This window comes from Lentinula edodes, assembly GCF_021015755.1.
Source record: "Lentinula edodes strain Le(Bin) 0899 ss11 chromosome Unknown C8R40scaffold_48, whole genome shotgun sequence".
NCBI lineage: Eukaryota > Fungi > Basidiomycota > Agaricomycetes > Agaricales > Omphalotaceae > Lentinula > Lentinula edodes.
This window is the reverse complement of record NW_025764354.1, coordinates 222,474-238,483: the sequence shown is the minus strand read 5'-3', so window position 1 is coordinate 238,483 and position 16,010 is coordinate 222,474. Positions and strand designations below refer to the sequence as shown.

The window sequence follows — 16,010 nt, the reverse complement described above, 5'->3', positions numbered from 1 at the left end:
CTCTAGTACGACCCACGTTGACTTCTTGTCTATAGCATATTCCTATCATATTGACAACTGTATTTTTTGTATATATTACTCCTGTCATATATTAACTGCTGACTGCTGAAAGGGTGCCCATAAAAACAAGTAACGCAAGAAAATCAAGCGACACGCGTACCTGCTGAAGCTGAAGCTTGAAGACCCGAGCAGAAGTGTCCTTTCTCAGACGATCCTCTTCAACTGCAGCCGAATTTCCGAGACTTGAATGAGAGTTTCTTCTGCAACATTCCGGAAGAACTGCGCCGACATGACTTTGAAGAAGATCATCACAAAAGCATTTCCACCAGGCGGTAGACCCAGAAACGAATGAATTATACTACTTCCATCAGGGACATTCAGTTTAGGATAGACTTTGACCACGAAGAGTCTTTGAAACACACACCAGACAGAGCGCTTTCATTGAACACCAGATAGATCACAGGCCTCGAGTAATTTCGCGTAGCATCGACCTGAATCTTTGACCTTGAGGCCTACTTGAGATCAAAGCATGTCGTCTAGACTCTGAGTTAACCACCTCACAGTAGTTTGGTCTGACTGTCGCTCATTTTCAGTCTCCCATCGCTTTCAAATACGGACCTCGCCTGGAATCACCCATTATAAGTTCTCTTCACGATTCTAATAGATGTACCACATCAAGTATATGAATACAATAATCTATATGAGGTAGATGAAAACGAGGTACAAGGGGAAATATGAAGCGACTCACACTCATGAAGAGATCTCCTCTGCTTCAATGACTTCTTGTTCAGCGGCTGCTTTCGCATCTCTTTCTAATTCTTCCAATGTCGGGTTGGATTTCTCCCAAGCTTTCAATACAGCCTCAAAAGCTCCTCACACTCTCCTACCAGAAAGCTCGCCATCAAATTCGCCGTCATCCGGTAGATCCATGGTTTGGAGTTCCTTCTCAGCTGCCTTCCCCTTTTTTTTCCTTATCATTTCGCTTTCCATCTTTATCTCCTTCCGAAGGTGCAGAGGGCACCTTCAACCTCATCATAGCATACTCGGCGTACAATGCACCAGGTTTGAGTACCTCTTTAGGTGACTCGGTGACGGAGTTGAACGTGCAATACCGACTGGAGGATTTTGTGCAAGAGCAAGGGAAGAGCAAGCAGGAACCTGAGAAACCGTAAGAGAGAGTTCAAAAGATCGGGGGGATGACTCACAGAAAAACACCCATTATCAAATGACCGTTGGCGGACGTCCAATCTGCATTTAGTATACGAGCGACAGTATCTGCTCTGCTGATACCAGGGAAAACCGTGATCGCCACGATGTTAGATTTTTGTGAATGGAGAGTTCACGACGGGGATCGCAGAGCTATCACTGTCTGTTTTCGGAATCTGAGCGGCGGGTAGAGCATCCAGTATACGCTGCGGATGTCTGATAAGGATAACGGTGCGCAAAGAGCGTGTTCCTTCTGTGAGAGATGTGGAATTCGGTGGAGGAGTTTTGTCAGATGTGAGTGAGTCGTAGAATGCTGATGAAAATGAGGGAGCAGAGGCGGCAGCGTAGGAACGGTTGACAACGTTGATGATACGAATGCCGTGTTTGGTATGAGCGGTGAGAAGAGATGGAAGTAGGAGGGTGAGTAGAAATGAAGCAAAAATAGTGACAATAGCAGCAACGATGTGGATTGCGTATTGTGTTGGAAAGTACTTGGAGCCCCTAAGGCAGTCCTCTCTATGAGATTGTCGGCTTAAGCAGAGGCAATTTTCGCAGAGTCTTTTCAATCACCTTTATCCGTAAAAGGTTTATGGCCCGATATAGTAATAGCGTATGGGAAAATTCAACTTCGCAGAAATTTCTTCTTATAACCACTTGGACGCGTCGAATACTCGCGCTTTTGAGCTGAATGTGCAAACTTTCTGTCCTATTATCATATATATGAAGCCCAAGTCACGTCCTCGTCGCATGCGACATTTCCAACTGATCAATGGATATGCCTATCAAGAAGCATTGCAGCCGGCCATTTCACAACCAATGGTGTTCGGTGAAGGTGCTGTACTAAACCGGCAGCATCAAGAATGCCATTATGTGCGTCTTCCCAAAACCCGCACCCGCAACTACCAGTGAATTCCGTTCAACGAAGCTACAGGCTTACAGCTGCTTGAAATCCTTTCGGAATTTCAACACCCTTTGAGGCAAAGTAGACCAACAGACACAGCCGGATCGCCAGAATCTTGTCACTAGAAGGTCCTGGGTGAGAGGGAATGAATGAAGTCTATTGACCTTTTGCTTGCTTGGCCCTGCTTGGCCATGGTATTCAATTTACTGAACAGCGGATCATAATTGTCGTTCTGAACTTCATCTAGAACAGAAGCTATCATGATGTAGTTCTAAAGGGTATATGGTAGCCTGAGTCATGGCTATTCGGACTTGCGCGACTAGGCGCGACTAGTGCGATGAGTATTCGACGCATTGAAGTGGTTAAAGAATCTTGAAGAAATCTCTGCAAAGTTGACTTTTACTTTCACAGAAATTCAGGACAACTCCTTTGTGCCTCTTTGCTTCACATAGACAATGATATAAATATGCCTTGACTGGCAAGGACTGCACTGCAGAGCACACGGTCTCCAATTAGTTGCCCTCCGACCAGCCTCCGACGGATCTTTGCAGGAGAATAGCCGACGAATGTTCATTATTTAAACTCACCTTTTTCTCAGAATTCCCTCCCCAACAGAGCTGGTCTCTTGCACAAAACCGCAGGTCGCGTTTCCACTTCCCTACCTCTTGTAGTCCTAAAACCCATTTACGATGGTCTATTCCTGTTCAATGCTCACAGCCGTCATCGCTGTTGGAGCAGCTTCTTCCGCTCTAGCAGCTCCCATGTCTTCCTTTCCTGTGGCTCGGGAGGTCATGCCCGGTGTTCCGTTTCCCACTCGTAGCAATCCTGCGAATCTTCTCGTTCACCCAGCCGCCCGCGAATTCGACGTTGTCATCGATCATGGGAGAGCACATGAGGTCAGCATACTCCCGGTTCTACCCCTTCCTCCTCGTTGTGCTGATTTTTTTGTACTACAGTATGTAAAAGTCGATGAAGAGCTCAAGTTCAACCCCGATCGCCCCGTTGGGTTAGAGCGTCGTCAGGACTCAGAAAAAGGGTTAGATCCTTCTCCGGCCACAGCCCCCGACACTTTCAAGCCTCCTACACCCACAACACAGTCTCATGGTGGCACAAAGGCCAAGTTGACATCCATGATGAATAAGGTCACGCAACATCCCAAATTCGTTTCAATGATGCAAAACCCGAAATTGTTGAAATTGATGCAACACCCCAAGATCGCCCCGTACGCGAATAGATTGGGTTTGAACGGCGGTGAGCCTGCCAAAAACGCCGCCGCTGTACCAACACCTCCTGCCGAGAACCCAGTCTCTCCCATCGCTTCCGTAGCTCCTCAAATTCCTCCTCTTAACTTTGATCGCCGTGAGGTCGCAGATCCTACCCCGAGCGATTCAAACAGCTTTAGCCCGTCCCCCTACGCTAAATCTGTCCGCCTCGCTCGTTCATTCCTCGCCCCGCGCAAGGACGGAGATTCTCAAAGTGGGACATCTGGTCCGCCTTTCGGGAACACTGGGATTCCACCTACCTCACATCAAACTTCTTCTGCTCATGGGGCTCAGTCTGTCCCTCATGTACCCGAAGGGATGTCAAGTGGTAGCTGGAGAAATGACCCCTGGTATCCGCCTGGGGCGAATGCGGATGAGCATCCGTGGCTAGGTCGTTTAAGCCTTGTTAGTGGTCCCCATCCTGCTTCTAATGCGGGACCTTCTGGTGCTCCTCCCCCTCCTGGGACCGGTTCCAATATGCCTCCCGCAACCCCTCCCACAACCCCTCACACGCGTCGTGCTCCTCACCATGTTCGCCGTTCTACCGCGTTTGTTACTTTCGGTGCCGACTTGAACTAGACTGGTAAAGATATCCTGTCGGAGTATAGTCAACTTTAGTGCCGTTTCTGCTTGTTCCTCTCTTCATTCGCTGACTCGATTCCTTGTGCCAGTATTCACACTCTTGCACTACCTCTGCAGCTGTATTGTTCACGTTGTTTTTGCGAGTTTTACTCCAGAGGTACCCTTGGTCTCATTTGATTTTGAACACTCGTCGAAGCATCAACTGGATCTTTAAGTATGTACAGCGTATACAATGACTGTACCTCGAATAAAATTGGCTCTAAATGATTAGCGCCGGTGAAGGTTTCTCTTCCGAAAGCTTCATCAATCATCCTCTAACTATCTGCTCGCTGATGCTATGTCCTGTAAAAGGCTAACGCGGGCACCACGTATTCATTATAATGGGACGCCAATTGAAGCGTTGAGATAGTGATAAAATTTGATGCTGGGCAGAAGGTTTTCTTCAAATACGCAGGTATGAACTTGGTCTTGACTTTGGGAATGAACATCCGTGCTGAGTACGTACTTAGAGTCAGTTTGATGTGTAGAGTCGCCCTGTCTTTGAACTCTGGTGATGCATATGGTATCATCACTAGCAATATGTATTGAGTATGTACAATACAATTGAAGACTTATGTATCTTTGACTGCGAGTTCTGCACGTTGGGAGAAGGCCGAAGGCCTTCGGGTCCCAGCAGACAATGAGGTTCTAAGAAGGTATGCACGGTCAGCTGCGATGGGCGGGAGGGCGACCAGCAGCTGAGTGCTCTCATTGCGCTCGGACTGCGACTTGTCTCGAACCTTGACTAGAGTTCCGCGGGTGTGCACCTTGGATGAGCACCCGAGATGGGAGAGGGAAGGGTGAGTGACAAAAGGGTGGGAGGGTGTGGAAAGAAGAACTAATGGAGCTACTAGGGACTAGTACTGCGAGGCTTCAACGTACGCGTGTCGATGCGGTACCAGCAAGAGCAGGAAGTACCGCATCACGTGTTCGTTCGAAGACTCTAATTTGTCGCATCTCCTTACCTCGACTTACAAATTGCCATCTTTGAACTCTGGTGATGCATATGGTATCATCACTAGCAATATGTATTGAGTATGTACAATACAATTGAAGACTTATGTATCTTTGACTGCGAGTTCTGCACGTTGGGAGAAGGCCGAAGGCCTTCGGGTCCCAGCAGACAATGAGGTTCTAAGAAGGTATGCACGGTCAGCTGCGATTCCCAGCAAGTAGGAGTGCACGACGCATCTAGCGACCGTGGATACCCTAGTGGGAGGAGAGCACTCACATCGAACTGGGGGCATTGTGTAGCGAACGAAGTCTTGGTGGAGTTCGGGTTGCATGTAAGGTGCCATGATTTCCGCATGCTTTCGGAGATACAATATGAAAGCATCGCTTTTCCATCGGCCTATCACGCGCACAGCGTCGAACGGGACGCCTCTGAGTAGGTACTCAAGTGTGGCTCCAATGCGGATACCGTGGCCTTGAAGGACGGGGAGGCCTTGGTTTTTTGCAGCCTTGTTGACGCGTTGCAGGAAAGCGGATTTTGTAAGGGGCCTTCGGGTGGCTCTGTATCGGTAGGAGAAGAGGTGGTCCGAGGGTCCTGGTGTGTTGACTTCACGGTGATTTCGGAACCACGAGTCTGGGTCTGTGGAGCCAAGCTGTTTGGAGAAGTAAAGGTCCTCGCCTTCGAGCTGATTGCTCTTGGTGCGTGGGATGTGAATGATGGTGGTTTGGAAACCGTTGCGGTCGGTGGCCGTGCTAACGTTTGCTGGTGTAACGTGGACATTTGGGGAGAAGTCGTTTAGATTGGGGACTGTGAGTTCGCCTACTCTTGCTGCGCAGTAGAAGGATGTTGTAAGGCAGGCACCACACGCCACATCAAAAGGGTTCGTTGGATCGAGATCTTGCAGTAGTTTGGAAATATGGTCTGGGGTGAAAGGTACCCGCTTTTTCCTGCGAGCTCGGTCTGGCTGAAGGCGTTCGGCGCCGTGAATAATGGTGTCAAAGGATGCTTTGTCGATGTTCCATTCAACTCCGTGGATGATGTGCCAGGCCCGTAGTCCATGCACATAGTTTTTAACTGATGCACCTGCAAAATTTCCGGCCATGGTTGCTATCCAAACGTTGAGCAGGTCGCTGCTGCATGGTGCACGTTGGTCCTCAGGTATGTCACGCGAGTCACAGAAGACGTGGAAGGCGAGTAGGCCTGATGCGTAAGTTTCGAGAGTACTGTCTGCATATCCATTAATGAGTACTTGTTGGACTCGGTCGACGAATTCGTCTGAGAGTATGAGTGGACACCCCGCTGCATCTTCGAAGGTTCGCTTACAGGCTGGCTTCCAGGAGACTAGACGGTTACGAGCGGCCACATGAGGGCGTAGTGTGGACAATAGTGGAGTCAAATTAGCAGGATATGGGCGGACATTATTTGTATTTACAGTATTCACAGGAGGGAAAGTAGCAGAGGGGTATTCAGAGGTGGCAGGGCGACTACCAGGAGTTCTCAAAGGCATAGAGTAATTTTCCTTCCTCTTCAGATTGCCACTGTCCAAACGATGTTCGCGGGTGAGGTCGGTGTGGTTTAGTCCTGTAAGCAAGGTTTGTAGAAGTGCCGTATTCACGGCGCTCGGCTGTGGTGTATGGGGCATCGTAGTCGATGATGAGGTGTGTGAGGTGGAATGGGATGGGGATCTTGGGTAGGAGGAATCTTGGTTCACCGTATATGCCTCGAGAGAATGGGTCGGCTGGATTATGAGCGCTGGGGATATAGCGGGTGTGGACCTTGAAATTGAGTTTCGAAGTGATTTCGTGAACAAGTCTGAATATGTTGTTCGTATGTCGGTTCCTGCTCCGCCCATTCCACCAGCCTTCGACCACACCTTTGTTGTCACCCCAGAGCTTATACTGTCCTCCTGCAGTTGCCTCTCTAGCAATAATGAGGACGAGGAGATAGAACCCAACTGCCTCGGCCCATCCAATGTCCCGTTCTCCGTCTTTTCCTTTCCATCCTGGGAGGAGGCGGTATGCTCGCCAGAAACCTTTGATATACAGGCCGATACCATAGCCGCTGCTGGCGTCAGAGTAGCCATGGACGTCGATGAGATCTGCAGGTCCTGGAATGGGTGCGGAAATGGGTGAGGATAAGGTGGACTTCCACCAAAGAAGGTCAGCCGGCCATCGGCGGGGTGCCCGGTGCTTTGTCAGCGGTGCTTCGTGGCTGAGCTCTGCTGCGAACTTTTCGAGCTCGATTAAGTATGTACGCCCTATTGGCAGAACTAGACTAACGTGAAGGAGTTTCCCATACATCTTGGCGACCTGTTCAGCGTTGTGTGACCCTCTTTGCTCCCAATCTGCAATTTCCTCTAAGTATTTTCTCCGTTTCTTGGCCGGGACCGATACAATTTTCTCGCTAAGGTTCCATTGAAAGCCGAAGTATGTTGGTTCATTGCAGAAAGGAATGTCTTTGTCCGCCGCCCATGTATATCCAAGGGGGATGGTGATGCGGTCAATGTCACTGAAAGCATAGCAAAATTTGGAGTCCTCCATGGAGCGAGAGGAGAGATGAGATAAGTCCCTGATAGGGAATATAAAGTCATCGTCGAATTCCTCCTGTTGTCCATTTGGGAGGGTATGACCTAGGTATAGGAGTCGACCTTTGCTGTGTATGGCACCTCCTGTGGGGGCTACTCGTTCACGGAGTTGCTCCCGTAGTGAGTTGTATTTGCTAAGATGTTGTTTCAGGATTCTCAGCCACAAGTGATCATCGACCCATTTGGTGAGCGGGCCTAGGCCGTATCCCCGACAGATATCGACCCCTCCATCAGCTAGGTGACCAAATGTACCTCCTGCCGAGGTGAGACCAAACATGTCTCTGGTATCTACGCAATATTCTTTTTCTGATGTCCGGATGACTACTCCGGGCCATTGAGAGGGGTGTAGTGGGATTAGGCGGTACGCTTCCGAGATGTCCCTTACTGCACCTTGTGAGCCTGGTGGTAAAGTCCAGATCAATCGACATGTGGTTGCAAAGGTGCCCCAGAGACACGGGTATAGGGTAGAGTCAATGTGTGAGTTGATGGAGGAGATTGTTGTGCGTAGTGAAGGAACGTATGTTGGATGATATGGATATGATAAATTCTCGAGTAATCTGTATTTTCCTGGTTTGTCGGATTTCGGGATCATTGAGATGGGAGATGTCTGGAATGGCCCTAGGACCCTCTCAATGGTTTCTTGAGTGTAAGGGCCAAGCCATCGGCCTGTGCTAATTTCGTTTCTCATCACAATCTCGAAGGCAGCTTGTGACTCAGGTTCATTGAGTCTATTAGGAGGAGAGAAGGTATGGTATATTCTCGGAATTCCAACATTAAAGCCGTGTCGTATAGACTCGACGAGTGTAGGATATTTAGTGGTTAAGTTGAGTTCAGCAATAGCAAGATTCCAGGCTTCGACCTGTAGAGGGGTGTTGACTCGAGTTTTACTCGCCTTCAGGGCAGTCGCTAGCTCCGTGGTTGCTGCCTGCACATCCTGAACAACGGTGCTTCTCTGGGTGGGCTCGACTTGTGCAACCGTTAGCACGTTGCCAGTCGGCGCAAAGTTCCTGTCCAGCATTGGTGCCGTTCGCAATCTCGAGGAATCCTTGCTTGTTCCAGTTGCAGGTAACCCCGCGTTTCCCGTTCCAGAGGGAGGTCCGTGAGCAATGTCGAACATCATGCCTGTCACGTCCGAGGCATCGGTGACAGCGTGTGAGTGGGGGTTGATTTGAGTCCCGAAAGGAACGTTGAAAGTTAGGATTGTCCGGATGCTTGTTGGCTTTGCGGGGGGAGGTGGAAGGGTAAGGGGCTTGGCGGAATTTATTTGGGGCTTGGCGGCTGGGAAACGGGGAGGATGAGGATGCCTGGGAGAGTTTTTGGAGCTTGGCTTCAACCCTGGCCTCCATTTGTGCTGTAGCGGCTTCGATGTCTATCAGTTCAGAGTAAATAATGGTGCAGGGATTCCCGTTAATGTTGGCATCAGTAGTTATTGTTGAATTATGTAGCATTGGCAGCAGTCATTTACATAGATATTAGCATCATTATTATTGGTAGTCATCATAGCAATTAGCATTGGCGGCGGGGGTAGTGTAGTCACCGGCAGCAAGGGTAGCGTGGGCATCAGTGGCAAGAGTGGCAGTGGGAGAAGCAATGGTGTTGGTAGCGATTGTGGTGTTAGCAGTGGCCCGTGTTGGAAACGAAGGATTTGAGTTTGTGTTGTGAGGTGGACGCCGGGTGTGTGTGATTGTGGGGAGGGGAGGGTTGATCGTCAGAGGTTGCTTCGGTTTGCTTCGATACAAGCTGCTTACCTTTCAGGCTTTTCTCCTGCCTTTGCTTGATGTCACGAAGCGGCAGAGGCGGAGTGACTAACGGCGCGGGAAAGCGGAGCGACTAAGCAGAACGGTGAGGCGGAGCAACTGGACAAGGCAACAAGGCGGAGCGACTAAGCAGAACGGCGGCAGGCTGGTCCCAGATAATGACAGAGATATATTGAGTATCGTAGTCATAGGTAATAATAAGTAAGCACATACCTGGTCCCAGATAATGACAGAGAGGTCAAGATAAGGGACCAGGCTGTGGAGGGTTGGCTATATACATAATCCGGTCTGCGAGAAACAACGATGTTGTCATAAAGTACGCAGCCCCTATCATTTTCCTTTTCTCACCGTCTCGACGCCTTTACTTGTACGATACATCATCCCATCACTGTCAAACCCCCATCGATTACTGATCCACCTGACCCATCTTCTCCTTCTATTGGCTTCCGCCACCTTCCTTGTTCCTAAACTGTACAGTATTACATCGTTGTTTCTCGCAGACCGGATTATGTATATATAGCCAACCCTCCACAGCCTGGTCCCTTATCTTGACCTCTCTGTCATTATCTGGGACCAGGTATGTGCTTACTTATTATTACCTATGACTACGATACTCAATATATCTCTGTCATTATCTGGGACCAGCCTGCCGCCGTTCTGCTTAGTCGCTCCGCCTTGTTGCCTTGTCCAGTTGCTCCGCCTCACCGTTCTGCTTAGTTGCTCCGCTTTCCCGCTCCGTTAGTCACTCCGCCTCTGCCGCTTCGTGACATTAGGTCAAGATCCATTACTGCACTGACAGCCTACCGATAAGGTTGTCCTTGCAGGGTCTATAGACACCACGTCTTCCCCAGTTCCGCCCGACTCTGAAACACCTGTTGCCAGTATAGACTGCTCCGCACTCCCGCACGCACTTGACCCCAGAGACCAAGCTCACGCCCATAACAACGACGATACTTGGCGCGATTGCCAGTCTCAACCTTGCCCCAACGCCCTTTCGAACTCAATCCGAGAGCCACTCACTGTGAGCAATATAACCTTCCTGCCGATTCCCCAGCCCCGATTGCCTACTCCCATCATGTCGACTCCTATCCCGCCTGCCCCAAACACCTCTGCGGAGGATCTCATGGCTCAGCTCATCAGACAAGTAGCTAACCTTGCTACAGCTATGGAGGAACGCTCATCCTCTAAGTCAAGCATGAACAAACCCAAGGTTTTCAAGGGTAAAGATGGCGCTGAAGCCCGTCGCTTCATGGCTCAGTTCCAGAATTGGGCGTCAGAACAACCGGATCTCGCCAAAAGCCAAGTAAAACTCATCAAGTCCGCCTTGGGCTTCTTCACAGAAAGTGCCGGAGATTGGGCAACTCCCCATCTGCTACATTTCAATGCGGAAAATCCCCCTTTCGGAGGAAATTGGGAGGCGTTTCTGAAGGAATTTAGCCAATGGTTTGAACCAATGGACCCAGGTATGGAAGCCCGTAGCGAGATCAAGAATCTCAGGCAAAGTAAAGGACAGACAGTTGCGGAATTCGCTCAGAAGTTCAAGGATATCGGAGATCGGACTGAAATGTCTGATATTGACTTGCGGGAATGTTTCTTCACTGCATTACTCCCAGAGATCCGACAACACCTCATCACCGTAAACATTGCCCAAGGAATTGCTCCGACTCTGAAGGAGGCAATCAAACGGGCCATATCGGTGGATGTATACCTGCACGATCCCACCATGACTGGCCGGAACTCTGGATACCCTCCCACGCATACCGCTCATACTACCCCTGCCGACCCCCACGCTATGGACATTGATGCAACCCACACCAGTAATGGGAATACTAGAGAAGCATTCCTAGCTCGCATGCGAGGACGATGCTTCGGCTGCGGTGCCCAAGGTCATGTCAAGCAAAACTGCCCACACCGAGAAACCACCTGCCGCTACTGTGGACGTCGAGGACATCTGGAAGCAGTCTGCCAAGACAAATTCATGGGACTCGGACGAGACCGAGGCCGACGCCAGCAACCTCGACGCCAACAGATATCCGCTACGGGACCCGCGCCATTCTCCCTATTCCCAAACGAATCTGTCCAAATCGCGTCCTCGACCCCAACATCTGCTCCTGCACCCGTAGCTGCTACCCCGAGCCCCCCTAACCAGGACTTTTCCAATCAGATTGGTCAAATAAGGGAATTACTTGATCGTGCTAACGCTATGTCCTCCTCGTCCTCTGGCTTTCAACAGGGTTTTTAAAGAGGGTACCCGCTTCGGCTGCACCGAGAGTACCCCGTAATCAGTTTGTTATGTTCGCTACTTCCTCGTATGACTCGCACCCATCATGTACAATATCGTCGATCCGGGAATTAAACTCTACTTCCCCACATTTCCGAATTCATGCGAGACTAAGAGGAAGGAATCACAGTATAACAACTGCAGCCATGGTAGACTGTGGAGCTACCGCCCTGTTTTTAAACCAAGACTTTGTCACCCGGAACCATGTAAGATGTGCACCCCTCCATAAACCGATCGACGTTTTTAATATCGATGGAACACCTAACCGAGCTGGACGGATAACCCATTTTGCACGTCTAGCACTCACAGTGGATAATCAAGAGCGATGGATGGACTTTCTGATCACCAGCCTAGGAGGTGAAGACATCATCCTTGGACTCCCCTGGCTACGGAAGGTAAATCCGGAGATTGATTGGGAGAAAGGACGACTTTCAGTAAAGCCTCCTCGAGTAACGATAGAAGAAGTCCTAGACGAGGAGATCTTGTACTCTCATCTAGCCGCCACTCACACAGAAACCCCGATCCTCGAACTCCCGGAACTGGAACCTCCCGCAGAAAACCCCCACATTGAGGTGCCACTAGAAGCGACCCTTGAACCAAGTGAATCAGCAGCGGTGGAAGAACCACCAATACACCGAATTCGAGCCAATCATAAAACTCGCCGGGCATGGGTAAAAGCAGGAATTCTAGAGGAACAGACGGAGGAAGTCTGGTGCGCCGCAGGATTCACTTACTCCCAGCAGCTAGCAGAGGAAGCCAACCAAGACAAACCCGTTAAAACCTTCGAAGAAATGGTCCCTGAGCAGTATCGTGATTTCAAGAAGGTTTTCTCAGAATCCGCCTCCGAACGATTACCTGTCCACCAACCTTGGGACCATGCGATTGATCTCGTACCTGGAGCACCGGCAACCATGCGTACCAAGATTTATCCCATGTCCCTAAACGAGCAGGAGGAGTTGGATCGTTTCCTAGAAGAAAACCTACGGAAAGGCTATATCGTCCCCTCAAAATCACCAATCTCATCACCGGTCTTCTTCGTAAAGAAGAAGGATGGGAAACTCCGTTTCGTACAAGACTACCGGAAACTGAACGAGTACACTGTGAAGAACCGATACCCTCTCCCATTAGTTGCTGACATCATTAGCCGACTTCAGGGAGCCAGATACTTCACGAAGTTTGATGTCCGCTGGGGTTACAATAACATACGGATTAAGAAGGGGCATGAATGGAAAGGCGCGTTTGCAACAACCCGAGGCTTGTTCGAGCCTAAGGTCATGTTCTTTGGTCTCACAAATTCCCCTGCCACGTTCCAAGCACTTATGAATGCTATATTTGCTGATCTCATTGCAGCCGGCAAGGTGGCAGTCTACCTAGATGACATCCTTATCTTCAGTAACGATCTCGAGGAACACCGACGAATGGTACGGGAAGTATTAACCCGGTTAGAAAAGCACGACCTCTACCTACGACCAGAAAAATGCGAATTTGAACAACAACAGATTGAATACCTCGGACTCATCATCTCAGAAGGGGAGGTGAGAATGGATCCGGTAAAAGTAGCGGCTGTTCGCGACTGGCCAGTCCCTACTAATCTTCGGGAACTACGAGGGTTCTTGGGATTTGCAAACTTCTACCGACGCTTTATCCGGAATTTTGCCAACATAGCACGACCTCTGAACGACCTGACGAAGAAAGACACCAGCTTTACCTGGACCGACACTCGACAGAAAGCATTTGATACCCTTCGAGAAGCCTTCATCTCCGCACCGATCCTTGCTCTATGGACACCAGACAGGCCTACTCGAATCGAGGTAGATGCATCAGGCTTTGCCACGGGAGGCGCCCTTATGCAGAAGCAAGACGATGGCCAATGGCATCCAGTAGCCTTCAGATCGGCATCCATGCAGCCAGCGGAACGAAACTACGAAATCTACGATCGAGAAATGCTTGCTATCATTGAAGCACTGAAGGATTGGAGGAACTTTCTAGAAGGACTCCCTCAACCATTCGACATCATTACGGACCATTCGAACCTCGAATTCTGGCGCACTGCACAAGACCTCACCCGCCGACAAGCCCGATGGGCCCTCTATCTGTCACGGTTTGACTTTCATATGATCCACCGCCCTGGCAGAGTAAACACTCAAGCTGATGCTCTCTCCCGCATGGCAGTTCATCATGTATCGGACAGCGATGATAACCGACAACAGACAGTCCTTAAACCTGGCCACTTCGTAAAAATTGCAGCTTCGATCCTACAGAACCCCTTAGAGGATCGTATCCGGAAAGCCTCAGAACGGGAGGCACAGGTATTGGAGGGTCTCAAAACAGTCAAAGAGCACGGACTACAGCGCTTGGCCAATGGGATAGCCGAATGGGAAGAAGACAATGGGTTGGTCTACTACCGAGGTCGAGTATACGTACCAGCAAACGACGACCTACGCACTGAGGTACTCCGTCAATGCCACGACAATCCAACTGCAGGACACCCCGGACTACACGGGACACTCGACTTGGTCAGTACCCATTTCTGGTGGCCTACGTTGCGCTCTTTTGTGGAAAAATACGTTGAGGGATGCGAGGTTTGTGCGCGTAAGAAGATCCAGCGACACCCACGGGCCGTAACTCAACCATTAGATGTACCATCCGGTCTATGGGAAGAGGTAGGGGTTGACCTGATAACACAGCTACCTAACTCCCAAGGCTACGATGCTGTCTTGGTTTGCACAGACCTGTATGGAAAACAAATTCACGCCATTCCTTGCACCAGCTCCATCACAGCCGAAGGCGTTGCCGATATTTACTACCGAGAGATCTTCCGTCTCCATGGTCTTCCTCTTCACTTTAAATCCGACCGCGGACCCCAGTTTGCAGCTAAACTCATGCGATCCCTTCTCGCTAGGCTAGGAATTAAATCAGATCTAACCTCTGGATACCGTCCTCAGTCTAATGGCCAAACCGAACGAGCAAATCAGGAAGTAGAGAAATACATCCGCCTCTATGTAGGACGACGACAAGATGACTGGGCAGAGCACCTTCCCATGGCGGAGTTTGTGATTAACTCACGGACTCATTCTGCACTAGGCATGTCCCCGTTCGAGCTAACCTACGGCTATCTTCCCCTGTTCAATATCCCAGTGGGCCAACGCAGCGGTATTCCAGCTGTGGATGACCGTATACGGATTCTCCGAGAAGCGCGACAAGATGCCGGAGCTGCCTTACACCTAGGAAAGAAACAACAGAAGGAGGGATACGAACGCGGGAAGCGGAAAGCTCATCAATTTAAAGTTGGAAACCTAGTCTGGCTCAGTGCGGAGGACATTAACCTTCAACTTTCCAGTGAAAAGTTAGGAGATCGACAGCTTGGCCCTTATCGCATTCTGGAGAAAATTGGCCCTTTAGACTACCGCCTTGACCTTCCCCTATCCCTAGATCGCCTCCATCCCGTCTTCCATGTCGATAAACTATACCCCTGGAAAGGTAACTCCATTAATGGCGAAATACCAACACCACCAGAGCCGGTATACTTAGAGGATGAAGACGAACCGGAATACGAAGTAGAGGAGATCTTAGACAGCCGGGTTCGATGGAAGAAGCTGGAATATTTTGGTTAAGTGGAAAGGTTACGACGCAGGGCACAACTCTTGGGAACCCGCAGCCAACCTCAGTCGAGCACCAAAAATTGTTCGGGCCTTTCATAAAAAACACCCAACAGCGGCAAAGCCTTGACCATCGAGGACAATGGTCATAAGGAGGGGGGTAATGTCATAAAGTACGCAGCCCCTATCATTTTCCTTTTCTCACCGTCTCGACGCCTTTACTTGTACGATACATCATCCCATCACTGTCAAACCCCCATCGATTACTGATCCATCGATTACTGATCCACCTGACCCATCTTCTCCTTCTATTGGCTTCCGCCACCTTCCTTGTTCCTAAACTGTACAGTATTACATCGTTGTTTCTCGCAGACCGGATTATGTATATATAGCCAACCCTCCACAGCCTGGTCTCTTATCTTGACCTCTCTGTCATTATCTGGGACCAGGTATGTGCTTACTTATTATTACCTATGACTACGATACTCAATATATCTCTGTCATTATCTGGGACCAGCCTGCCGCCGTTCTGCTTAGTCGCTCCGCCTTGTTGCCTTGTCCAGTTGCTCCGCCTCACCGTTCTGCTTAGTTGCTCCGCTTTCCCGCTCCGTTAGTCACTCCGCCTCTGCCGCTTCGTGACAGATGTAATACTGTACAGTTTAGGAACAAGGAAGGTGGCGGAAGCCAATAGAAGGAGAAGATGGGTCAGGTGGATCAGTAATCGATGGATCAGTAATCGATGGGGGTTTGACAGTGATGGGATGATGTATCGTACAAGTAAAGGCGTCGAGACGGTGAGAAAAGGAAAATGATAGGGGCTGCGTACTTTATGACACTTGACAATTTC

General features: G+C 49.8%; 2 protein-coding genes across 2 annotated transcripts; one reads left to right on the top strand and one right to left on the bottom strand.

Moving 5' to 3' along the window:
* Nucleotides 1-2,814: 2,814 nt before the first annotated feature.
* On the top strand, nucleotides 2,815-3,948 carry C8R40DRAFT_1176017 (uncharacterized protein; the record flags this gene model as incomplete). Its single annotated transcript, XM_046232439.1, has 2 exons — nucleotides 2,815-3,003; nucleotides 3,064-3,948. The coding sequence occupies 2 exons, from the start codon at nucleotides 2,815-2,817 to the stop codon at nucleotides 3,946-3,948; spliced, it is 1,074 nt and encodes a 357-aa protein (XP_046081198.1).
* Nucleotides 3,949-5,048: 1,100 nt separating this feature from the next.
* Nucleotides 5,049-6,449, bottom strand: C8R40DRAFT_1057759 (uncharacterized protein; the record flags this gene model as incomplete). The annotated part of the gene is made up of 1 exon (XM_046225172.1): nucleotides 5,049-6,449. The coding sequence occupies one exon, from the start codon at nucleotides 6,447-6,449 to the stop codon at nucleotides 5,049-5,051; it is 1,401 nt and encodes a 466-aa protein (XP_046081197.1).
* Between the last annotated feature and the right edge of the window lie 9,561 nt (nucleotides 6,450-16,010).